General features: G+C 32.4%; 1 protein-coding gene and 1 non-coding gene across 2 annotated transcripts; one reads left to right on the top strand and one right to left on the bottom strand.

Annotated features, from left to right (window-relative positions):
• On the top strand, positions 1-26,779 carry LOC106662452. The gene is made up of 4 exons (XM_014386551.2): positions 1-79; positions 18,440-18,557; positions 25,917-26,033; positions 26,096-26,779. The coding sequence occupies exons 1-4, from the start codon at positions 9-11 to the stop codon at positions 26,174-26,176; spliced, it is 387 nt and encodes a 128-aa protein (XP_014242037.2). The 5' UTR covers positions 1-8; the 3' UTR covers positions 26,177-26,779.
• Trnad-auc lies at positions 8,867-8,939 on the bottom strand. The gene has a single exon. It is a non-coding gene; the product is annotated as a tRNA-Asp (tRNA).
• Positions 26,780-28,000: the final 1,221 nt, after the last annotated feature.

Genomic DNA, 28,000 nt, shown 5'->3' with positions numbered 1-28,000 from the left:
CTCGGGGTATGTGCTCCCATATGAAACTGGCAGAAAAGGACCGACAGCCAAGTGCGATGTGCCACCGGAACCAAATCAGGTAAGAGGCAACAACACAACGTATCATTTCTCTCCAGAAGAGACGCTTCAGGGAGAAACAGCTTTGCAAAATAAATAATTTTACTGTTAAAGATATCGTGGCTGGCTTGAAAAAAAAAATATTTTAAATTTATTTTGATTATCAGTAACACTGTTTTATTTAAAATTATACTTTCCAAAATATTATTACCAATTATCCTTATGACTGAAAATTTGCAATATTTACTGCTAAGAAAATGTTTAATATATTTCCTATTTTACGCTTGCACAGAAATGAAATGGTGTTTTCTTCTTATCACATATATCTTTCGTTTAAAATTTCCGCAGTGTCTCATTGTCCGAACGAGTCAAACCGGACAATTGTGAGATTTCCTCCTGCGGTCTGGGGGTTAATAAACCTATTGTTTTTTAGTTACCTGTCATCATGGTCTGCCTATCCTCGCTGATTTTTGTTAATTCAGACGAGTTTCGGCATTTCACCATCTTCGGTGTAAGTTTAGTCATCTAAAAAACGCACAATGTACCTGATATTAAAATTCGAGAAAAACATTTTTATTCGATCATGCCGATAAAACTTAATAGACAAAAATTGAAAAACCAAAAATTATTAAATTAATATAAAAATTGTTAGGCGCTGAAATAACTTTTTTTTTAAATCCAACAATTTGTACATTTCCATTTATAGCTCTGTGACCGATTAGTCTGATAACAAAACTACGACACATAAGTCTAATTATTTAATCCTAATTCCAATAAAGTTAATTCTGTTAGAGATCTAGTGATTTGAAATAAAAATAACATTTACAGAAAACTATAAAATTAGTTGTTTAAATTTTATTCATAGGAACTGAAACTCTTATTTGCTACCTCCAAGAAATTATTAATACGTAATATCCATTCTCAATGATCAAATAAAGATAAAAACATAATCACATAAGTCGAATTATTTAATTCCAATTGGATTTGTCATAATTCAAAATAAATATTGTAAATTCCAACTAATCCAATTATTTAATTCTAATCGGCTTTTGAAAAATTTACATCAAATTGTAAATTGTGTGAGGTCTTATTTGAAGTAAGAAAGCATATTTTTCTCTATTCCTTTTATTCTAAAGTCACATTCGAGAGGTTTTTAAATATGCTGAGGAGACTCTGCAACGTGACTCGAACTGCATTTCCAGTTAAAAGAAACAAGAAAAAGAAAGCTGATTATTATAAATATTATTAATAGTGCAGTTAACGAGTACAACACAGATTTTTTAATGTTTTATTGGTATGAATGTTTGAATTCTGAGGTTGGAATGAAATTCATATTTTCTACATTAAAGTAATCATAAAGCATACTTCGTTTATTGTTTAAGGATGAAGCTGATTTATAAAAACACTTACACACTGTCCAATTATTTTATTTTATTTAGGTTATTCTCAACCAATTATGATTTCTTTCTCTGTGGTCATGACATTGTATCAAAAATTTTGCAGAGTTGTAATTGGGCAATTCGGCAAACTTTGTTAGAAAAGGTAAGAAACCGTAAACCAAATCGGGTTTGGTGAGCCAGGTTGAAACTTTAGTAGGTATTTAAAAAAAAGCAATATTTCATTATATATTATAAAGTAAAACAATATATATCATAAAGCAAAATATTTTTTTTTATTTCGAGGTGGTATTCCTACTTTCATTATATTTATTAGCATGTTCATCATACTTAAAACAAATTGTTGCTCTCAAATGATCATCAGTTAATAAAGACTTGTATTGGAATTATACATGCTTCATCTTAGAAAATGTCTTTTCACATAGTGTCTAACTAAAGTACATTCTGATTTTATATTAATATTAAGGTAAGAATTGTTTTAGGATATTTACAAAGAACGTTAAGGAATAATTTTATAATTTAAAAATTGAAAACATCATTTTGGTATAACTTTACGAAAATTCAATAAAATTGGTAACACAAATGATTTTGAAAAGTTTTCAGTTTACAAGTTAACAGCAAACATATGCATATACACTAACTTTTTACTTTTGGATCAATTTATTCTTAATGTGTTATTGAGAGCAAAAACTATGTATTACAGCATTAGTTAAATTTATTCTATCATTAAATTATTTTCCAGGGTTTTGGTGAATTTTCTTTCTAACCATTACAACTAAATAATTTTAATTTTTTCTTTGAAACTTGAATGGTATTTTTTTAAATAAACAATATTTTATTGTATATTATAAAGTAAAAAATATATATTATCAAGCAAACTAAAACTTCGTAGGAAAACTATGTATTAAATCATTAGTTAAATTTATTCTATCATTAAATTATTTTCCATGGTTTTGGTGAATTTTCTTTCTAACCATTACATCTAAATAATTTAAATTTTTTCTTTTTGTTGATTTTACTTAAAACTCGTAAATTTTACTGATCTCGTTTAATTTGGTTTATATTAAAATAAGTATGTCGTAATTAATAGAACGATAAAAGTACATACAGCCTGAAATAAACAACAAAATACTATAGTCGATGTGTTTGTCTGTGAGTATATATATGCACGTATAAACATTTTAATACTTTGTTGAATCTTATTTTGTTGGAATAACACAATTAACACTACTGGACATCGTATGAACTAATTTTGACTCTAGTTATTCAATTTGAGTCAAAGATATTTACACTCATCGAATAGGACTGGACCAAAACCAATAATCCTTATACAGGGTGTCCCAGTTCCTTCTGACGAAACTCAGGGAATCGATTCTACTCTTCGTTTGGAGCAAAAAATGCTCAGGAGAAAATTTTCGGAAAGTTCTCTTTTTTGAAGATATTCGTCAATTTAGGTTTTTTCAACTTTTCACTACCTTACCACATAAAAACGCTTACAACTTCCAAAATGTTGAGACTACAACGAACGCTAAATTTGCTGTAAGAAACTTCCATTTACAATAATCTGAATGACATAAAATGTTAGCCAATATCAGTTGGAACATGTCAAAATTACAAAATTTTAAATTTTGGTCATGATTGCACGTTCTACTGAGGTTACAACTCTTATTTTATTTAGGTTATTTTTCAACTCTACTAGAACGTTATTTAAAAACCTGGATATATCAACGTAAAGCATATTAGATGAAGACGTTTTTGTGAAATTTGACAAGTTGTAGGTATTTTTTTTGTAACCTCAGTAGAACGTGCAATCATGACCAAAATTTTAAATTTTGTAATTTTGACATGTTCCAACTGACATTGGCTAACATTTTATGTCATTCAGATTATTGCAAATAGAAGTACCTTACAGCAAATTTAGCGTTCTTTCAAATGGTGTAATTGGATTTGTTGTAGTCTCAACATTTTGGAAGTTGTAAGCGATTTTATGTGGTAAGGTAGTGAAAAGTTGAAAAATCCTAAATTGACGAATCAAAATAGAGAGCTTTCCGAAAATTTTCTCCTGAGCATTTTTCGCTCCAAACGAAGAGTAGAATCGATTCCCTGAGTTTCGTCAGAACGAACTTGGACACCCTGTATTTATGTGCTTTTAGAAAAGTATTTGTTTTATGGTTGTATTGGGAAGACTTGTTTAAATCCTAGAGTTTATAAAATTTAGTTTATAGCGTTGTAAACGAATACGCTGAACACATTGAAAATTCACACATTTAAATTCAATTATTCAATTATAATTATATTTCTCATCCACCTTAACCAATTGTTTCAATTATTGTTATTTTTGTTTTAAGTTGTGTTGATAGTCTTTTTTGGATTTTGTAGAACTATCACTGTTTAGTTCTTAATCTATCATCTAATAATTCAGAACTCTGCTTTCCGGAAAGATATTCGTTTATTAAATAAAGAACGGAATTTTTCTCAGGGTACAAACTCTTCATTGTTCAGCAATAGCTTTCGTAAGTACCATAGCTTGTCCTAGATATTGCAGGGCAGTTTCACCGAATAAACTCTATTGTCTCAATCTCCTCTAGGTTGGAAGGAGTTGATATGAAACTCCTTTTCCTGCTATCCAAGGATTTATAAAACTCTTAAACTGTTTAAACTAGGCTGCTAATATTTTTACATATTTTACTTTTAATCCTAATTAGATTTTTCAGAATTCTCAACAAATTAGGATTGAGTACTTGATAGTTATCACGTCTTATGTTTTTGTGAGTGTATATTGAGAGTGAATGTATTTATTAGTGTGATTGTTTTGAGAGGGTCTAATATTGAATACACCATTGAGTCCCAAATTGACTAGTTATAGACAGTAGGTACGTGTAATGAGTGATGGAGGATATCGAATACTACCCTAATTGTGTGAATGTTATATAAATAAAAAAGAACGCATTTATAAGTGGAGTAGTTTTAAAAACTGCATTTGAGGCTGAAATGACCTAGCTGTTGACAGCCCCTAGATTCTAGCTTCCGGAACTGTGACTTGTGACCCTGGACTACTAAAAACCCAATGTAGGTTTTTCGGCAAGCCTTGAAAAGTCCTAAGTTTTATTTTTTACTCGTGTGTATGGCATGTACATACGTATACAGAATTGAGCTTATTAAATGCTTATTAAAAATTATTAAAAGCTTATATAAATAGGTAATCCGTAAATTAGCATTTTTTAACTTCTACATTTAGAAGTTAATGTGAAATTCTTATTTGTAAAATAGTATAACGTATTAACCAGAAAAAATACAGAAGGCCATACGTTCTCAGCAAAAAAGGTAAATTTAAATTATAATTAAATTGACTTATTTTAAAGTGATGACGATAGGAGTTCAAATGAAATTCCTGTTCCTAATATCCAATAAAGTATAAGATATACTATACAACGTTAAAAAAGATTAAATTTATTTTTTTAAAATTTCAGTCAAAAGTGCACGTATTTATTCTTACAATACACCACAAATTTATTTTAATTGTAATTAATTTTTTTAAAGATGTTATTGGTCATCGAACAAAATGTAAAGCTTTGCAAAGATTATGTTTTATTATGTGTTTATGTTTGCATCAGAATATTTCACAATTCGAGCCTTTACATATATTTTCTTTTAACATAAAATGAATTTTTAAGAATGATATTTTTACTAATGGAACACTTTTAAATCAACGACGCTGATAGTTTTTCAACTATTTGTTATATAATTTTTTAAATGTATATATTAGTGTAATTAAATTTTGCAAATTGTGTATATAAAAGCGGCAATCCGTGTCCGTAGGGCATCGCTTTCCGATAAAACATGTTCACCCGGGTAGAAAACATTCCAGAATCTTTTTTTTTTCGGAAAGGCAAGGTGACGTAGTTTTGATATTTTCCCCTCTTATAGAGATCATAATAAAAAGGTATGAAAACCAGGGGTGCGAAAAGCGTAAATAAACGATCCCGATGAATGATGAATTACGAACAAAAAGATAATATTTTCATCTCTCGGCGCACAAAGTATGAGTATGTCACGGGTACTTTAGGGAGGAGCAAAAGAAACATCACAAACGACGGATTTGTCGCATGACTAGGTTTATCTTGTATTAAGATGTTATTGTAAAAAAGATTCTTTTCTTTTTTCACGAGAAGACTTACATCCTCGGCGTTTCGTTTGGTTTTAAGTTCTTTCTTTATAAGGCCGATTTACGTCTTTGCGTCCATGTCCAAATTAATCCATAAAGTTTTTCCAGTCAGCTTAGAAAGAATTTACAGCCTATTTAACCGACCTCGTCTAAAAGTACACTCCTAAATTTACAATTTGAAAGCCAATTAAAACAATTTATTAGTCTTTTTATTTTGATTTGCTCAGGTAATGTCAGTGTAAATGTGTCTAAAACTTATATTCGTTTGAAACCACCCAACAGGCTTGCTTTTATTACTTTACTATATCTTTCTTGCATGTTATGCTTAATAAAATAATTACTTTATGATTGAACGGCAATCTCGAAAGAAGGAATATAAGGAGAGAAAATGTTTGTTTTTGTCGTCTAGGTATGCCAAACCTCTCAAGAAAAGTGAAAAACAATTTCTGACAAGAAAACTAGGTCAGGAACTCTGTGTGACCCGTTTTTAAGGATTTATCTTCAGCACTTTGTATTGGTTTTCTGTCTGTCTCCACTAAGTGGGAAGGGGGTAAATTTGCCTTTTCAATTGTCATTCATCAAACCTACAATGAGTTCACTGAAATCATTAGAATTGAACGTAAACTGCTTTTCATTTTACACTCGTCGTCAATATTTCGTTCTTCGTCTTGAGAATTTTGATAGATTTAAAGATTGATTTTGCCGTTCTTTCTTTTAAAAAAATAGTTTTGGCAATTTTGGATTATACTGATTTTGTTTTAAAATAAACATAAACACGGGATATAAAAGACATTTGTTAGGGTTTTTGACCCCCTTCTGATATAAAATTCGTTGCCCCCAGACGTGTCAAGTCAGTCTTCCAACGAATTATGCTGGGTGTTGTTTACTCATACTCTTCCTAGATTCTTCTCTGTCGATCTACGTTATGGTTTTTAAGTATGTTACTATTCACAACCACACAAAAACATGCACTAATAATGAATTAAAAAATATATTCGGTTGTTTTGGTAAAACAGTTAGAGTCATCTTACTGGTCAATAATAAGCGAGTCATCAGCACAGCCTGGACTCCATCATAGCCAAGCCCTGAATTCGATGGTACAAAGGCAGCTCCAGGCAAAACCCCATGGATCTCTCGCGACTAAACCTTTTAAACATTTCAATTTGCGCTGAGCTTTATCGTGGAGGGGTTGATCTCAAGTAACCATCGACAACTTCTCAGCTCACTGGAGATACTTTGATCTCAGGGTCCTGAGAGGCATTCTCAATCAAGGGACATCCGTAGCCCCGTGACTTTTTCATTTTCGATTAATTATTGGTAAACAATCCTTACTCAAATAATCATTTAATTTAAAACAGACTCACTAATATTTTAACGCTCCCCTTTAAATATCTATATATTTAATTTTAAGCCCCACATTATCTATTTTAAGCCGATACGCGATGAAACCTGTCAAACCTAGCACATTGTACCTTTCTTTAATAAAACCCATATTTTAATTTATTTTAATATAATATATCGTGCCAAACACGATAAAGAAAATGTTTTTGTAAACCTACGTTACACCAGACCGCATCTCCTGATCTCCAAAAAATAATTTTATGAATTATTATTACCTCTATCCACTCCAGTGTACAGCGGCAGTAGGTTACAGTTACGGTTTGTATATTACTGGTTAGACATTTCAAGAACATTTCTGGCCAACTTATACAAATTCGTAAGGATTCGGAAGATTTTCAGGGTGTCCGCTTTTCCTCTTTCTGTGCAACGCCCCAAATGGAAACAAGGTTTGAGGAGATATGATACTACAATTTATCTGTAAGTTGGATGTCTGCTGAGAAATTGAAAAAACTTTTTAATTTATTTTATTTATTTAATTTTTTTTTACGAGGGTTTGCATCAGCAAAGGTCATATCAACCCTCAGAGTGCCGGTGTCTTTGAAAAAAAGCCCATTTGTAAGTATGTCGGATTCGAATGCAGGGCCGCTGTAATCGAATCCGGGACCTTCACCTTACAGTGAACGGCTAAACCGTTGCGGCCACTGACGCCCCAAAATTTTTACTGATATAGAATTTTTGTCTAGTATAGAGTGGTGGTCGTTGAAAATTTGGTGGTATTCCGATATAAATACAGGACAATCAATTATTGTGCGGGAAATAGATACGATAAATTCGAGATATACAAGTTGGTTTAAGTGTTCTTTCGATAAGCTATGAGTGAGCCGGGTGTGACCGATTCGAAGCCAACAACAAAGGATTTGTTTACGGGAATGTTTATAGGAGGGTTTTCATTTCGTGTGCAGACACGCCATTCATGCCCCAGGCCTCCCAGGCGAGCTAAAATAACGGCATTGGCGCTCAACGTCCTCTTTTGCAATTCTGTATGTATTTTCCGTCTCAATTATCTGTTTTCAATGTTAGTAGAATCGACCACTTTTTCACTCACGAACACTCTGGATCAAAGTATGGTCATGAAGAAGAAACCAAATTCAGTAGTTACTGCTATAGCTTTCAATCTATTTGAAGGTCATCATCAGGGCAAAGCAATCTTAAATATGTCTACAGGCGATCTCAAATTTCCTTGAAGAACGATTTAGTCCTAACATTGCCAAGGACTGAAACTCTGTAATATAAATTACAGTCCTTGGCAATGTTAGGACTGAGTCGGTCTTCAAGGAAATTTGAGTTCTTCTCAATTATGCCAGCTTGGTCAAAAATCTATTTAAATAAGTTTGTTACGCCTTGGTCTTGATCTTGTTTTAACTATATAAGAATATCCTAGATATCTGGATTTAGAGAGATTTTAGTGAGGTGTGTGCTGAAAGAGAGTCGGAACAGATTGTTAAGGTGGCACGGGCGACGTAAATGACGTAAATAGCTTTGAGTATGGCTACGGGTTCAGCAGTGAAACTATATACTCAAAATCAGCAGGTGTAAACGATATATTCAAAATCCAAAAAAGGATAACACCAGATCCTTTATTATGTTCAGACATGGATCGGTAAAACAAATTCTGCTCCAGCATGTAAAGATCGGAACTTGACTGAACAACCTCATTAATTTTTAGTTTGTTCGTTTAATACATTTTAATAGTTGAGATCGTTTTTCCTTTGTTTTTGCTGACCATACGTTGACTGAAATTTCGTAGTCAGTTAAACGCAGAGCCTTTGTTTGACAAAATTTATTTAAATTAAACTTGTATTGAAATACAATTAAGTAAGGTTTTAAGTTGAGATAAAAACGTGAGTGTCACGAGTGGGATTCGAACCCACGACCTTCGGCTTGATACGCCGCTACTCTACCACTTGAGCTATCGTGACCTCGATCCACTCGAACACCAACTTCCCATCTCGACCGCATCTTTTGAATTTTCCCTCCTTTTTAGTTGAGATAAAAAAGTCATTGGCACGAGCGGGATTCGAGCCCACGATCTTCGGCTAGATACGCCGCTGCTCTACCAGAGATTGACTTTTTTTTATCTCAACTAAAAACCTTAATTAATTGTAATATATTAATTGTCAAACGGACCACGAAATTAGTGAATTTAATGAATTAAAATGAAGTATACTTCACTAAAGCTCTCCGTGGCCATTTCACTTGTCGCCGAGAATCAAATAGATTACACGACATTTGAAAAATGGCAAAAAGGAGGGAAAATTCAAAATGTGGGGTTGACATGGGAAGTTAATGTCCGAGTGGATCAGGTCACGATATCTCAAGTGGTAGAACAGCGGCGTATGTTGCCGAAGATCGTGGGTTCGAATCCCACTCGTAACTCTGACTTTTTTATCTCAACTTAAAACCTTAATTAATTCTATGATATTAATTAGTCAAGCGGACCACGAAAAATAGTGAACTTGTATAGAAAGTGTATTACATATTATTAATATGTATACATGAAGATCTAAATATGATTTTAAAACATTATTATTCTATTGGACAGACCCAACACTGAAAAGGTGAAATGTTGAAACGCGTCTGATAGACACAGCGAGAATAGGCAGACCAAAGTTAATCAATACCGAAAAAAGTTACGAAAAAATTTGAGTTAACAAAAGAAAAAGTGATTAATAAAAGGTTGAATGGGTTCGGAATCGAAAAAGGCTCATTTGTTTGGAGAATATTTTAACATTATTTAGGAAAGGTTTGATTTGAGTTGGAAAAGGTTGAATTAGACACGTGGAGAAGGTGTATTGAACCCAACATAATTGCTCAGTAGGTATTCATCTTTGAACCAAACTTACTTTGCACTAAATTCCATTTCTTCTAACAAGTTTGGAAAAAAAACTTATCCGGATTAAAGTTGTAGGGGAAATGTTACAGCTTGCAAGAACGAAGTTAATAACCTACAAAGTATTGGATTGTAAAAGTTTCAACATAATGGGTTTATATTTATAATAAAATTCTTATTTAAGCGATCCTTCATCAACCGTGATTGATTTTATGCATGTTTGAGACATGTCAGATGCGCGACAAGCAACGAGCGTGTTTATTAACAGATCACAAATTTTACATTGGGTTAGACGTAGAATACAATAAATTTAATCAACCATTTTATCCATTGTTATCAAGTGTATAATATTTACGGTCAACGGATTAGAACACAAGCCTTTTGTAAACCTTTGCCTAACGTAAGGGGGACGCGAGATAAGTGATTTCTAATTTTTAAATATTTCTTTCAATGGGCTTGTATTTACCACAGTTATCGAATATTGTTTTACAACCGGTTTTATTGATTTACAATCCACATTCTGTTGTAATACGTCAGTGACTTTGTTGTGTGCAATTGTTTACTTGTCTTTTATTAATTATATTACCCCATTTCAAGCCCACACACACATTAATAAAACTCGAAAAGTACAAATTGTTAAATTAATTTTAATTTTCATTAAATCTTATAAATGTTTAAAACCTAAACATATTTCAATGTATGGACTCTTTTTGTATCACTGAATTCCGCCATTGCTCGGCAGAGTTGGTAGTCTGAAAAAGCAAGTTGAGGGATCAGGACTGTTATGTATGGTAATATTATTATATATGGTAATATACAATATGGTAATAAATATGGTAATAAATAATTGCTGATTAACAGTAAAATCGACGGTGTAGATTTACATTCTTAAAAGTCAATTCAGAATATTCTCGAATTTTACAGTCCAGCAGTCATTAAAGCTTGTCAAATAATGTTATGCGGGTCATTATATGTATTAATAATAATAACAATAATAATAATGCGAATCTTCGGTTCTTCAAAACCCGCATTCGTCCTTTTCACACTCTCGATTTTATTTCAATAATGCAAATGAGAAAAATTGGTTTTCTGAAAATTTAATGAACTGTTGAAGACAGGATATATTGATTTTTTCTCTTTTGTAAGGTATGAAGAAAAATATAAAGACTAACGCATAAAGTTTAAGCGTAATAATAATTGACCTTTTAGCCTGAAACGATCGAAACCCAACACATCAAAAACGGGTTACACGTAACAATAATAAACTTCTTAATTATTATCAAAAGTGGCTGTGACTGAATAAAGCAGTTAGTTAGGTTGGTTAAGGTAAGTTAAAGCTACTCGTGATCTCAGAAACGTTTCAGTTTGTAAAATTTCACTGATGGCTAGTTAGAAACGATCAAAAGGTGGTCTCGAAGCCAGAGAAATCTGCGAGAGTAAGGATTTTCTGGTATCAAAATCAACATTTTCGTAATATCTCATCCCAAATTGTATAGAGTTCAAGTGGAAACTTCTTGATGATGTCTATTGCGAAATTTGACCAGTGGCTAGTTAAACGATCAAAGCTTTAATATACAAAGCNGATCAAGCCTGGCCTCAAATCCAAAGAAATCTGCCAAAATAATAATTTTCTAGTATTAAAACAACATTTTCGTAGTGATCACATGAAATTGTAAAGAGTTCTAAATGAAAACGTCTTGACAATGTTATTGCGAAATTTCACTAGTGGCTAGTTAGAGATGATCAAAGCTGCCCTCAAAGCCAAAGAAATCCGCCTAAATAAAATTTTCTAGTATCAAAATCAACATTTTCTTAGTAATCACATCCCAAATTGTAAATAATTCTAAATGGAAACCTGTTGATAATATCTACTGCAAAATTTCACTAGTGGCTAGTTAGAGATGATCATATCAAAAGAAATTTGCCAGAATAAATTTTTATTGATACTTATACACGTGGTTAAACATTGTCATAATATTGCACATTTTATATTGTGAAGTTTCATTTGTGGCGGGTTAGAGGCGATCAAAGCTCCTTGTAAACTCAAAGTAAGTATTTAGTTGTAGCAAAACCAAAATTTCATAATAATCTTATTCAGAATTGTAACTAATTCTAACTAGAAACTTTTTGACTGTCTTTTGCAAAATCGTACTGACGTCTAGTTAGAGAAGAAAAGTCTCAAACCCAAAGAAATCTGCGCCAGTAAGGTTCACTTTTATTAAAATCAACAGTTTCATTACAATCTCGAGCTAAATCGTAACACAAAGACAGTTCAAAATGAAAAATTTTAGACATTGTCAACAGAAAGAAAGATTTCTCTTATAATTAATTAAAGTTTTTAGTTGAGATAAAAAAGTCAGTGTCACCTTGTGACCTTCCGCTAAATACGCCGCTGCTCTACCATTTGAGCTGTCGTGACTTCGATCCACTCGAACACTAACTTCCCATCTCAACCCACCTTTTGAAATTTCCCTCCTTTTTGCCATTTTTCAAAGGTCGTGGGTTCGAATCCCGCTCGAGACACTGACTTTTTTATCTCAACTAAAAACCTTAATTAATTAAAAGATATTAATTGGTCAAACGACCCACGAAAACTAGTGAATTTCTCTTATAGCTAAGCTTTAAATTTTACTTTTGAATAATAACTTTTAATCCCTATTAGTTTTGAATATCTAATTGATTTGAATCAATTGGTTTAACGAAGTTGACATCTGGCCCGCATTGTTCGCCACACAAAATGAACTTAACACATTTCACAAACATAATTAAAGTCGATTTATTTATTAAAAAAATAACACATTACAATTGTCATTTAAAAATGATAATGGCTCATTTTGCGGTAAAAAAGTGCTCAAGATAAATGGACATTTTTTAAACAAAATATTTTACTTTTAACAAGTAAATATAAAATAGAGATAATAAGTTGTTAAATCGTTTTACATATTTACTGTGAATCTATTGGACAGAAAACAGAAACAACATGAGGAAATTTACAAGAAAAGCGATCAAATTTTAAAAGAGTGTTTATAAAATAAAAACTCGTGATTAAAGCACAATAAAGAAAAGTTAAACTGTTTAAAGAAAACTGTTTAGATACTGCTAACTATACATGTCGTCGAAATGATTAAAAATCCAACGTACAATTTGACAAAAGTGATAATTTATTCATTCATATCTTCAACTAATGTTTTATTAACATTTGGCCCTTTTTTTGTCTGTTTTTGTAGGCTTTTATAAATATTTTTAAGCCTAAACCCGGAGCTTCAATTTTATAAAACCTTTTAGTTTTATATTTTTAATTAGTTTCACTACGACGGTTATAATTTACAAGGAACTAAGATGATAAATGGCATTATTTTCTATTTAGAGTAACCATTATTGTTCTTGAAAATACACTGCTTCGCCTACACGCCATCATCGAACCCCTAAATTTGTATCTCCAATAACCAATTTGTATTCCGCGATTAGCACACTGCTATACTATACTGCCCAGTAGTTTTCGTTGTCATGTCTGATCCGGTATGGTACCTAGGGCTTGTAATCCAAATCGATATTTCCAATCAATCTAAGGCTCTTCCTTTTCTAAACTGCAGAAAAAAATATAGTAATTTCTAATAAATTTTAATGCAATTTATAATTATTTCAATTAATTATTCTTTTTATGGTCTTGGTTGAAATGGAAAAGTTAGTGCCACAAGCGAGACATAAGCGCAATTTATAATAAAAATAAAATAAATATGCTACGGAAAGTAAATACTACAAAATAGGCAATATACCAGTTCATCATTGAGTATTTTATTTATTCCATTTTAGCTGGCATTTTAGTCCCTCAGGGAACCACGTTTTCTCCCTTACTTTTCTCCTCCTTTACAGCTGATTATCCATTACATTCCAACACCTTAACTTCTACCCGCTCCCTTTGATCTCATCCATATTGAGTTTTCAAGATAAACCATCAAAAATCCCATCCCACTTGTCAATCAAATCAAATTCTCGATATTGAATAGATAGATAATTTTCAGTAATTTTACAATACATATGTATATATATATATATATATATATATATATATATATATAATGGGGAGTTAATATAATACAATATAATATAGAACAACTCCACGTACACTTCCAGGATTTTTGGTATTATTACGTAACGCGTAACTTTAAAAAATAGGTACTAACTTCTCGACACAAGAAAATATACAAACCTCCATTAAGCAAGGTTAAAGAAAATGGAAATATAAAACAAAGAGCTTTATGCTATTAAGATATACGTAACATAAAAAATATAACAAGATAAGAAGAGTCCAGTGGAACAATGATGAGGTTCCATTTTTTCAACATTTTAGAAACACTAAATTTAAAGTTTCAGACTACTGGTGAAATAGTTTCTTTTTTGATGTTTGATTCAATAATTGTAATAACATTTAGAGTTCTTTCTGAGTAATTCTCATGATCCAAAAACCATTAAACCCTCATTTCGAAACCAGGAACGAATAAGAAAATATCATGATTACGAAATGTTATTATTAATTTAAAAGATGAACAGACAAGTGAAACGAAAATTCTGAAATGATATCTATGGTCAAAATTTTAGATTAATTATTATAAAAACAAAACTGAAAATAATTAAAAAGCTCTAAGCTAAAAAGTTTTACGTTACTTATCATCTATCTCATAATCAAAATAAACATCACCCTGAGTTTCTGTGGCAGTTCTATCTGTGACCAAATTATTGTAAAACATCCTGGCAACTTCGTTAGTGAGGAACGTTGTAAAGTGTTGCAAGTCATTATATTTATCCAAATTAATAAGGGGCCCATCGTAGGAGTTACCAAGCTGCTGTTTTGGTGCGGGGTTCTTCCCCTTTTTTGCCATTGTGGCACCCACAACACGTTGGTTTTATTATAAGCTCCACAGAATGAAGTGCGGTGGTGTATATACTGTGGTGTGTAAGAGATAACTTCAAACATCGCTCTTGTGGGTATGGGTCATTTCGGTTTGTACATCGGTACTAAGTAATTCGTCCACGATTTGAAAAATTCCCTCATACAATCGATAACAGTGAACGGTTAGGGTTTGCATCTGCTCGGACCAATCACATCCCTCCATTCTTGATGCATATCTACATAGGATTTTTGATTAATCATGCTCATATCTCTATCGCACTCCAGATAGCTATGACCTATGGGAAAGAAAACTTTCATACAATACATTTTCCCTTTTTCTGTTGCGAGATGGTGAAGGAATCGCAGAACTGTATAATTTTTATTTTGCTCTGCACATGAGTCACAAAAAATTATAAGCGTTCTGACTGCTGAAGAATTTTTAAATGTCGGAGGGATGGATCCTCATCGTTCTTCCACTGTGCCGCCCATTTTCAAGCGATTTTTAGTGGAATCTAATTGGTTTTCCTTAGCCACATATGGCGAGTTAATAGTTAATGTCACAAGCTAACAGATGCCGGTGAAATCTCGATTCTGACAAAAAATGGACCCTCATCGTTTTTCCACTGTGCCCTTCTTTATTAATGCCATTTGCCTTTCGATAATGAATATAAAATGCTTGGTGTTCCCATTTTTCGAAGTTAGTTTTGTACCAATCATCCAACAAAACCAACTCAAATTGTCTCGTAAAAAGTTCTGTCATATAAAACCATGTTACAATAATAATACAAAAATATTGAAACTGAAATACTCTGATTGGTTTAGAATGAATGTGTTTATTAAACGATAAAAAAAATGCCACGTCACATCTCAGGTCTGTTTTTGACAAAAAAAAGCCCGTTTGTAAGTTAACCCTTACCTTTCGACCATCACATGTTATTCACTTTCTTGATTTTGCCATTTTGTGTATTCTTTCAAGCAAAATGTCTACATCTCATTGAGTCATACCAGTGGACAACTGGCTTTCAGTGTCGTGAGCCTTTGTTTTCCTGGTTTAGGACTTTTGATATAATTAAACTGTTTCCTGTTATATTATGATGAAAATCTACCACCAGACCTTACTAAGATGAACGTTAACTTCCGTAACTCATTTAGGGCCAGATTCACAGCGGTGCTTTGAAAATAAACAGCTTTTACACCGGAAGGAAAGCTAATCAACGGCATCATATACAAGAAGAAAATTTATTCTTTTTTTACGACGGCTGTCGTTTTAATTATTTATTTCCGTTGGCAAATTTCTGTTAATGAATGATTCCGAACAAAAGAGGTAAATGCTTGATCTCGATGGAAAGGTTATTAAAACTTTACGAGGATTTACTTGGTATAAAGCGTTTTATAAAGTTTATAAGAGATGTAATGAGTGTATGAGAGGGAGAGAGAACGCGAAGGGTGAGAGATAGTGGAGGAGAGAAAAGATAAAGATAGAGACAATGGCAAAATTATAAAGATAGTGCCAGTGATAAATAGAGCGAAAGGAGAAATAGAAAAAAAAGATAGTTAGAGAATACTGAGAGAAAGAGAAGAGGTGAGGGAAGAGGAAAAGATGGTAAATAGTAAGATAGAGACAATGGCAAAATTATAAAGATAGTGCCGGTGATAAATAGAGCGAAAGGAGAAATAGAAAAAAAAAAGCTAGTTAGAGAATACTGAGAGAAAAAGAAGAGGTGAGGGAAGAGGAAAATATGGTAAATAGTAAGATAGAGACAGAAAAATAGAGAGAGAGAGAGAGAGAGAGAGAGAAGAGAATGAAAGATTGGAAAAGAGTAATTAGAGATAGATTTTAGTTAAATAGAGAATAGAGAGTGAGAGAGAGAGAGAGAGAGCAGTGATTGAAAGATAGGAAAAGAGTAAGCAGAGAGAGTTTTAAGGATAGAGGGAGAAAGTGAGAGTGTATGTGTGAGTGAGTTGGGAGGAGGGAGGTAGTGCAGGAAGCGAAAGATAGAAATGACAAAAAGGAAGGAAAAAGAATGAGTGTGAGAGAGTACAGAAAGAGAGAGGACAGAGAGAGAAAGAGAGATTTTAGATAAACAGATAGATAGGTATAGACAAATAGAAAGATAGATAGACAGATAAAGAGAGAGAGAATAATTGTGTACATATATAAAACAATATTTAATCGTTTTTTAATTAATTTTATTTTGTTTCCGATGGGGAGTAAGGACAAACAACCAAACGTACGACAATTGCAATTAAGCAGTCTGCTTATTTTCATATCCAGAAATAAACGATTTCCGCTAACGTTATTAATCAGTCTACTTATTTTCATATCCAGAAATAAACAATTTCCGCTAACGTTATTAATCAGTCTACTTATTTTCATATCCAGAAATAAAAAATTTCCGCTAACGAGAAATAACCCGACATCTATTGGCACATCATAAAACATTAACATACTAAACCTCTACCATGAAAGGTGGGTGTAGAACAAAAGGCCTTGTATGATCCACACCCTCTTCCGAGAAAGTTTTTCCTTTCTTAGCATCATAATAAATCAAAGCCATTCGCCCAGTCCGCTTTCTTAGAAGGAAGCCACTTCCTAAAACATTTTGTGAAAAGTTTTGACTTTTTAACCAAAAACCTTTTATTAAGGTAAATTATGATGAAGCGAGAATAGAGAAATTTAATAAATATTTCAATTGTATGAATCAAGTTTGACGTAATTTAATTTAATTATTTTCCATTTGTTAGCTACTTATTGTTTCATATATGACGTACATACGTGCATTGGTTTTCATAATTATTATTAGTTTTATCTATTTCGATTTTTTCTCCACTAGCCCACTAACAGTTTTTTTTCTATAACAGCGCATAATTTGCTTTATCGAACAATTTATATTTCTTGTCGTTATTTTACTATTTTTTCTCACATGCTTTTTATCATTTTTATGACCTGGTCCAGGTAATAAGATGCCCAACTACCTTTGATGTATCGACGACGAGATTGACACTGGTTTTTTTTTTTTTTTTTTTTTTTTTGTAACGAGGGTTCGCAACAGCAGAGGTCATATAAACCCTCAGGGTGCCGGTGTTTTTGAAAAAAAAAACATTTGAAAGTATAAGTAAGCCGCTGGATTCGAACCCGGGACCTTTACCTTACAGTGCGGTCACAAACGCCCCATGAGATTGACTGTTATTACATAAATCATTATCGTATCATATTTATTATTAGGAAAGGTACACCATTGATGACCTTTAATTACAATCATATCCTGTACGATTAACTATTCCAATCATATCAAAAATTAGGGCGATCTTCCAATAGAAGGTAAATGGTACCGTATGAAATACTAAATAGCTGCTGATAACTTATGTTTATATTTTCATCTGTTAAGGGATAACATATATCAACGAATTATTACTTATCAAATTTACTGTTCTCTTATAATAATTTACTCGGAAGAGGGAGTTTTTTTACGTTTTAGTATGGTATTGCCACAATAGAAACCAGAATGGTTCTAACCCGCAAATTCAGCTTTGAACTTTTAGTTGGCTTCATTTTCATTAGACAAAAATGGCTCACAAAGGGATTTAATTCTCTCGTAGGTTACTTAGACGGTTTGATCTTTCGAGGTTTTATGACTTTATTCCACGACATCTAAAATTACGAATCGACTCAAATTAACGTTGATTTTTGTTTTCAGTTGTTTGATTTGTTGGTGGCTGGTGATGGTGCTTACAGTGCTCGTGCCAGCCTCTGCGAGCCCTGCTCCTAAGTACACCGACTACCAACAAATGGGAGTTTCATACGACGAGTACCCTGTAAGTACAAAAACACCCTTTCAATAAACAATAATATTAATGATGTTTTCTTATATTTTGACCTCAACAGTTAATCTTATGATTCTTCCTTCTTGAAGGTGGGATAATAGGTCATCTCTGAGATGACCTATTATCCCACCTTCAAGAAGGAAGAATCATAAGAATAATATTAATGTGTGGTGATTAGTGACCGTTAATCGATATTTATTTAGAAATCGTGAGATGCGGTCTGGTGTGATGTAGGTTTCAGAAAAACATTTTCTTTNAGATGATCTCAATAAAGATCGAAACGTTGGCACGATAAAGAAAATGTTTTTCTGAAACCTACATCACACCAGACCGCATCTCACGATTTCTAAATAAATAATATTAATACCTGTTTTCACGTACCTATGATTATTATAAAATAAAATACGTGTTCATTTTAGATGGCCGAATTTCTCATGAACCAATGACGCTATCAAAAAAATAAAAAATACGTGTTTAATATTGTTTAGTCTTGTTTAGAATTTTTACCTTTTTTTTTTTTTGGAGAAAAATTTTATGGGATACATCAGGCCTAGTTCAACTTCAACATTTGAAATAAGGCCCTATACATTTTGATGCATGATTTTAACGGATTTTTTACTCTAGAAACAATGGTGCAATCTGATTTTAAATTGGTCAAAAAATGACAAACTTATAGCAAAAAGTTAGAAAAAACGCATTTCATTTTTGTCATTTTTGATCATTAACAGGAATGATAAAAGAATAAAACGATATTGTTTTTTATCAATTAATTAATATTTGTGAAAGGTATTGGTTGAGATAAAAAAGTCAGTGTCACGGCGGGATTCGAACCCACGACCTTCGGTTAAATTCGCCGCTACTCTACCACTTGAGGTATCGTGACTTCGATCCGCTCCGACACCAACTTCCCATCTCAACCTCACCTCTCGAATTTTCCCTCCTTTTTGCCATTTTTCAAATGTCGTGTGATTGGATTTGATTCTCGGCGAAAATGAAATGGCCACGGAGAGCTTTCGTGAAGATATACTTCAGTTTAATTATTAAATCCTTTACAGTTCGTGGTCCGATTGACCAATTAACATTTTCCAATTAATTAATATTTATGAAAGGTATTGGTTGAGATAAAAAAGTCAGTGTCACGGCGGGATTCGAACCCACGACCTTCGACTAAATACGCCGCTACTATACCACTTGAGCTCTCGTGACTTCGATCCGCTCGGACACCAACTTGCCATCTCAACCAATACCTTTCATAAATATTAATTAATTGAAAAATGTTAATTGGTCAATCGAACTACGAACTGTAATGAATTGTTTTTTATATAACAGAGAGGAAGATGGACTTTTAAAAAAATTCCAATTTAATGGTAAGAAATTAATAAAAATGTGTTGTAAGATATTATGCCCGACCTCCTTTTGTGAATAGCCAATAAAATTTAAATAGGTATAATTATAGTTATCGGCAAAACACTGCGTACATTAAATTATAAATTCACAACCATTTTCATCAGATTCCTGAAATACTCAGTTAACATGAACATAACTTTTTTCGAGAAAAATACTAAGAACAATTAGACAAGGCATAGCTTAGCATTTTCTACCTGTTGTTTTAACAAAACAACTTGTTGACTCGCTTCAGTAAAGAGACGATTACACTGAGATTGTTGTAAAGTCTAAAAGCGTACAACTTATAAACGTAGACCTATTAAAAGAGCACAATTTGTCCATTGAGTGTCGAATCACGTGTCGCTTATTTACTGAAACTGGCACTCGTTACAATCATTAACTCCGTTAAAGATGGCCGGAAGACAAATCACTCCTGTACGTGACTTACCGGCGGGCTTCAATAAGTCCACCAACGGGAAAACGGAATATAAACAAGTTGGGCTAATGAAAAGAAAAACAAATACTGACGTTCGCCCAGGAAGTTGGGCGTCGGATATGACGGAATTAGAAAGGATCTAATAGCGACAAACAGAGCAATTGTACTTTGCCTCGGATAGAGACATTGTCCCTGTTGATGGAAGAGGTATTATCACCCTCAGAAACTTTGTCAATTATTTCGGTTTATGCAGATCCTCCGGGCTTGGCAGAAGATCGCGGCTTTCGTTCACATGTCGAATTCAATTCATTCCGACAAAACGATGGAATAATAAATTAACCATTTCTGATGCTTCAGCTTGCCGATTTCACAATAACGGATTTATGCCAGTAGCAAGTTAAGACTGCTAAATTAATCAACATTTTCGTGTCAATTTTGAACCTCACTTCTACTTAAACAAAATTCAGATAAGGCTTGCCCTGGAAATTTATGTATCTCTAGTTTTGCAAAACTTATCCTCAATCCTATCCCACAAAAGATGGTTCCAAATCATCCAAGACATTTCTACTTATATTAATTTTAGCTGGAGTTATTTTGGGTGTCCTTATCTTGTTTCATTACCAACACATAATTCCGTTATTGTCACTTGTACCTATCAGCCCAGTCTAGTACGATTGTCACATCCTAAAACCCTGGCTCCGAGGAATGGAAAATCAAGATCCACTATTCAAATAATCAAATCTTAACCTCATGAGCTCCTTACTTTCACTGCCGCACCCCAGACATTCAGCGAATATAGTACGATATCATGAACTACAATCTTTTCCAAATGGGCATCTATTGGGTTGTCCGGAAAATAATGCAGGATTTTGGTATTAAACAAAAAAAAAGAAACTAGTTACTTTAAAGCAATGTTCTTTAATCAAAATAATTTCCCATACNAATGAGTAATCCTGTAAACGTAAACAGAATATTTTATATAGATTTTTTTTAATGAAAACTTAAAATCCTGCATTATTTTCCGGACAACCCGATAAAACCCTAGTCCCACTATAGTACTCTCACCCACATCCACCCATACCTAAACATAGGTCACAAACCTAGCCCAGCTACAATAGATTCCAATTATCATGTTACATCTGGACAAAAGGCTTATACAGAACCCACATACGAGACGAAAAGGACTGACTGTAACGTCAGGTACAAAATCCTGAAGGACTATACCTTTATGGGATACTGAGGAGCATATGGCCACGCAACTAACTGTACGTGTAATTGTCGGCACTCTTGTGATCTGACGTTGACTTCACACTTATGAGCTTATCACGAGATTAACTTTAAGTCATCTTAAGCCTCATCATGGCTGATAGAAGAGCCTAAGATTGTCAACTTCTAGGCGATCGTGATCCCACAGAATTGTTAGAGACAATTTACAATTGCTAAGAAAAATAAGGGCATCTAAAGTCAAGTTTGTATGCTTTTAGTGTTTGTGAATGTATGTCCAACATTTTTACATGTAGTTGTAAAAAGATCAAATTATAAAAAAAATAGAGTACAAAAAATGATCAAAAAGTCGAAAATTTACAAAAATCGGCCGTAACAGTTTTCAGCTGGCCATTAAACTTAATCGATCTTTAGAATGGAATTCTGTGGAGTAGAACGTGACCCGCTATATTGTGATGTATGATCGGCTATAGGTCAAGTCTCCGCTTACTTAATTAAGTCGAGTGGAACGACCTTTGCCACAGTTTCGGAATACTGTCCACAAGTCGGTACATTAATAACCACTGACGTTTTCCAATATGACAATTTAAAAAAATTGAAGGGATTTAATAAGATTAATATTTAGTTTAGGTAAAAAGAAGTTTAAAAGGTGTCAGGGAATTTTAACTAATACGACCTTAGGAAAAGTGCCGGCAGTTAAAGATTCAAATGGATGGGGATATTACAATTCTATATCTAGGAGTTGTCTTTAACAACAATTACACCTTCGAAAACCACTATTCCTACATTATTAATAGACGACGTTTGAAGATGATTTTTATTGCAGAAGGACACCGTGCTTTCTGCGATTGGCGCAGTCTTAATAAGCTCACGACGACTAACATAGATAAATGCCACTACATTTGTTTCTCCTCTCTAAGCAGGTTCTTTTTCGTGTCTGCATCCTTTGTCTTATTCCAATGAAGATACTCTTCTAGGTAGATACGATTCTAGTTCTAGGGGTTGTCTTAAACAATAATTGCACCTTTAAGGACCACTAGTTTTACATTATTAGAATAGAAGAAATTTTTAATTTTTTTTTAAATTATAGAATAAATAGGAATCTTGGATTTGCAAAAATAATGACATCTGTCTTTACAAATATCTTCGCAATTAAAACTCTAAACCAGTTCTTGGTCAGAAGTGTTCTGGAGTATACTAGGTAGTGGTCCCCCTTGTACAAGATTTGCTGACATGAAACTAATAAATTTAAAGTTCGTAAATATCTTTTCGTTAAATCTGGACTTAATTTCTCATCATATGATGCTGACCTTAAAGTTTTGAATTTAGTTTCGTTGGATTCACGCCGATCGGTTGCTTTACTGATATTTGCATGCATGCTTTTTAACGTACTTTTCAATGCCCCAGAAGTTCTTTCAGTTTTGTTTTACACTCCTTAACTTTATGGGCTGTTTTATGTTTCAACTTGCAGAACAGATTTGTCTTCGACTAAATATGTCGCCGGAATAACCGGTCTATTAAATAAGTTTAAAAATTGTGATCCATTTGGCGATCGTCTGCGAGTTTTCAAATGGTAACTTTATAAATGTTGGAAAAACTAAGGGAGAATGTGTTATTATTTTAACTTATTTACTTTTACTTTAAATTTTGATCTGTAATTTCATATTTTTTGCAAAAAGCCAAGCAAAATTACTACAGCACTCGCTACCCACCATTTTGAACACAAACACAATTTCGACTTCAACAATCCAAAAATGATTATTCGGAAATCGTGAAGTGCGGTCTGGTGTGACGTAGGTTTCAGAAAAACATTTTCTTTATCGTGCCAACGTTTCGGTCTTTATTGAGATCATCTTCAGGGCCTGGGATTTACAAACATTGTTTAAATTTAACAAATACATGTAGGATGTATGGAAAAAAGTGAATTTATACATTGCAAAAAATATTTTTATATTCAATCAAAGTATTTCTACTTTTCTCTAATACTTTGTTTGAATAAAAAAATATTTTCGTATAAATTCACTTTTTTCCACATCCTACATGTATTTGTTAAATTTAAACAATGTTTGTAAATCCTAGGCCCTGAAGATGATCTCAATAAAGATCGAAACGTTGACACGATAAAGAAAATGTTTTTCTAAAACCTCCGTCATACCAGACCGCATCTCACGATTTCCGAATAATCATTTCATATTATTTATTTTGTATGTTATTGTCTTATTTATATGTATTTAGTTTTATTTTGTTATAGTCGGAATTTAAAATTTTCATTAACTTACAGCATTTTTGTAATTATTTTTAAAAAAATTATAATAGCCACTATGAATTATGGAATTGACTTCCTACCCTGGCGAAGGGGTTCCTGTTAGGACTAATTCAATGGATAAATAAAATAGCAAAACATTCTTAAATATTAGCGTTCAACTTAAAAAAATAATCTGTGCTTCCATACACTTGTTTTGAATTTATTTACATTTTTCGTTTCTAGTTTCTTGTAAATGGCCACTAGGAGCTGATAAATAAATATTTAAAGTAATGTATAACTTTTAACAAATTTTTTTTCTTTCTACGATGAACATTTATTTCTGTATTATTACATATCAAGCAACTCAGTTTTTTATCTACTATAAGAAAATAGAGTTTAGAACACAAAAACCTACAAACTATAGTAATGGCAAAAACCTGACCTCTATAAATAGGTTAGAATCGGAGAAATAAAATAATCGTTTGAAGAGGTTTGTTGATTTGATCGTAATTGTTTTAATTTGTAATCACAAAAACTTGCCGATAAGGCTTTAAGATAAAGTTACTCCACCTACTATAAAGTTTCCTGTACATCGATGGTGTTTCAAAGTTATGAAAACGTTTGAGAGGTTCTACTCGATTTCATTATTATTTTTCTCACTCAAATGACATAAAATCAACGCCTTTTCTTGACAAAGGCCGTAAGAAGAGTGTAATCTTGTAATAAAGTTTTGTAATAAAGTTGAATTTTAATAACACCCAGAGGTGCAATTTTTAAGTGAACGCGGAATATCGTTGAAAAAATGCTCCAGACAAATCCAACCCAAAAACTCTGTTTTATTGATATGATGCGTATTTAAGAGATTTAAATGGTACTTAAATCCCAACTTTACCTCATATATATGTTCGGCGTACTTTATTTGGAACTGTCTTTTCGTATTTGTCACCTTTTATTAATGTCTAATTTTTTACATTTTTTACACTCTTTCAATTTTCGTATCCTGTGAAAAAACGAATAGGTTAACATATACAATAATCTTAAAATAATAATTAACGTATATAATAATCTTGAAATATATGTACAACAAAGGCAGAAAACCAAATTTAAAATAATTTAAATTACTTTAAGCTAGGACAGGAGTCTATTATTTTTTGATCTATTTCATAAAAATCGGCTATCCCCTCCTCTTAATATGTAAAAGCATGTAAAACAAATTTTATTGTTCGTTTGGCATAATAAAATATATTTAAAATAATAAAAAATAAATCACTAGTTTCGTGGTCCGCTTGACCAATTAATATCATACAATTAATTAAGGTTTTTAGTTGAGATAAAAAGTGGACCACGAAAATAGTGAATTTAATAAGTTTAAAATGAAGTATCCTTCATTAAAGCTCTCCGTGGTCATTTTATTTGTCGTCGAGAATCAAATTGATACACGACATTTGAAAAATGGCAAAAAGGACGGAAAATTCAAAAAGTGTGATTGAGGTGGGAAATTCGAGTGGATCGAGGTCACGATAGCTCAAGTGGTAGAGCAGCGGCGTATCAAGCGAAGATCGTGGGTTCGAATCCATTGACCTTTTTATCTCAACTAAAAACCTTAATTAATTGTATAAAAAATAAAATGAAATCGTTATGTAATGTAAGAAAGGCGTTGTGTTTAGTAACCTAATTTCATTTTTAACGATTTAAACGATTTAATTTTTAAGCTAGCCCTTTTTAAGAAAAAACCTTGAAAAACCGAATGAAATTTAAATTAAATAAGACAACCTTTTCGTATACTTCTCCATATAGCTTTATAAAAACCAGATTTACTAAAAATAAAATAAAATAAAAAGTTTGCCTGATTCAGCCTCTGAATCTCGCAAATTATGATCCATTAGTGCGACAAATAATTCCTGATGAAAAATGTAATCCGATCCCAGAGGGTTAGTTCATTTGCGAGGCTTATTTGCTTCAGAGGTTAAAAATGAATTTAGTCTGTTTTTATCCCCCGACAAAGTTAAATGTCTGAATAGCCAAGTTTACATTGATCTGAACTTAAATTATTTTTCAGGTCGTAGTTCCTAAAAGGGCAGCCGTTTTGTTGGATAGACTAATGGTTGCGTTGCAAAAAGCAGTCGATTCAGACCACCTCGAGGACAGCGTAAATAGAATACCATTGAGCGATAAGGTACAGCCATTTTAAACTGCATCCCAAATTAATGGGCAATTGGTAAAAATAACAAATTTCAGATGGACTTGCAAAGAAGAGGGCAGCAGAAAGGAGGACGGACATACTGGAGGTGTTACTTCAACGCGGTATCCTGCTTTTAAAAATCCCAAGACTTACTTACGATCATCAAAACATTTGATGCTTAGCTTGAACAGGAAACTTTTATGTGATATGCTATCTATTAAAAGGAATCAATTGTAAATCATGTCTGATAATTTAAAAAACATTAAAACGAGAAAATTTATTAAGTTTGACAAAATTGCATGGATATTTAATAATAATAAAATCATTCTTTGATTTTTTTTGTTAATAAAATGTAAATTACACTGGTTTTCCTCCCAACGATTAACACATATTTTATAATTGTCATTATTAAATTATGATATAAATGGAACGCTGTTTATCATTATTGTATTTACTTATGTGTCTCGATTGTTGTAAAGTGTAATGTCTTGTAAAATATAGATTTTCGATAAAGTTACTCATGTTATTTTTGAGCTAATATAAATTTACAATTTATAAAATTATCCATCAGTAAACAAATTGATAAAACAAGAGTGAAAAGTTATAGGAAAAGTTCAAGTTGGTACATCGAATGATTAACCTATCACATAAACGACGAACAGAAGAAATTTGTTTTGGAACCTTGTGAAAAAATAAATTTTTTCTTATTAATCTCTTTTATTGTAGTTCAATAATATCGTTTTTATACCTGGCCTTTGAATTTGAATTTTTGTAAATGAATTAAAAAAGTACTTTATTAGATAAACAAAAGAGAGTAAAAAAATTGTACATAACCAAAAAGCACATGGTTATCAACCGTCTGCCGGAGTCGGACTATAAATTTTTAATAAACAAAGAACATATTTCTTCTTAAGGAATAAACAAAACAGAGAAAAAAATATATAAGTAGACTAAAATAACAACATATCTATTTATGCACATATTTATAAATAACCAGGGTGTCTCTGATATATGCAATAAACATTTAATAATTGAAATTTAAAAAAAAAGCATTTTCCTGTAGTTCCAGGCTTCCATTGCAAACTTTACTAGATTTAAGGACTCGGGGTTATTTAATAAAGAGATTAGGTGCTCTCTTATCAACGCTAAAACTGGGCATTCTGCTAGAAAATGAAAACAATCTTCTCGAGCCTGCCTGTTGCAGAGAGAGCACTTATCGGAACTATTGACTCTTGTGGGGTTATAATTAAGATAAAGTAACTCGCACCAAATTTTGAAAAACCAGCGAGCTAGCGGAATAGACGGAATTTTAGAAATTTACGCTATGTTCAAGAAAGGTTGATCGATATTAAGGTCCTTATACAGCAAAAACCTAGAGGTATTTTGAGCATGAAGGAGACATTTCACTGTGTGAGAGGTGCGGATATTGTTAATCAATTTTGAATGTAAAAGTGGCCACTCTTTAAAATTGTCCAGGGAAAAATTGTCATTCAGCTGAAATTGTTCAAGTTGTTCCAGGAAGAGAACCGTGAAATCTTGGACCTTATGATTTCCATCGCTGTATTCTTAGGAAGGCGGTAGCTAGGAAGGTTTAGCACTCTACAGACATAGTAAGTTTATAGTTTTTATAGAAGTTTTTATTTTAATGTAAATTGAAACAAAAGTTCAGCTGAGGTCTCGAGGTAGATGGAGTTAGGAATAAAAGAAGGGAGGTGATACATTTTACGGATAAAATAGCGTTGTAGGGATTCAATTGTTTCAAAGCGCTGGAAACCCCGAGCCTGGGAGGCCTAGGACACAATCGAGAATTTTTTTAAATGTGGAACTTAAATAACATCAGATTATTGCACAATAAAAAGTTCTTGTGTCGTCTTCAGCCTTGTAGATACTCATAAAGTCATATTAAACGAACCAATAGAGTTGGTTAAAATCATTTTTAGAAAGTACATAAATTGATAATC

The sequence above is a fragment of the Cimex lectularius genome, unplaced genomic scaffold (genome assembly GCF_000648675.2).
Source record: "Cimex lectularius strain Harlan isolate CLEC.00 unplaced genomic scaffold, Clec_2.1 scaffold43, whole genome shotgun sequence".
Lineage (NCBI taxonomy): Eukaryota > Metazoa > Arthropoda > Insecta > Hemiptera > Cimicidae > Cimex > Cimex lectularius.
The sequence above is the reverse complement of the archived record's forward strand: the minus strand, read 5'-3'. Positions and strand labels throughout refer to the sequence as shown.

What these genes read in the sequence shown, in the direction of transcription:
- LOC106662452 (XM_014386551.2), top strand. Translation starts at nt 9, where the DNA reads ATGTGCTCCCATATGAAACTGGCAGAAAAGGACCGACAGCCAAGTGCG. An exon ending in TTTCATACGACGAGTACCCT is followed by an intron (nt 18,558 to 25,916) that starts GTAAGTACAAAA and finishes ATTATTTTTCAG; the next exon opens with GTCGTAGTTCCTAAAAGGGC. An exon ending in GAATACCATTGAGCGATAAG is followed by an intron (nt 26,034 to 26,095) that starts GTACAGCCATTT and finishes AACAAATTTCAG; the next exon opens with ATGGACTTGCAAAGAAGAGG.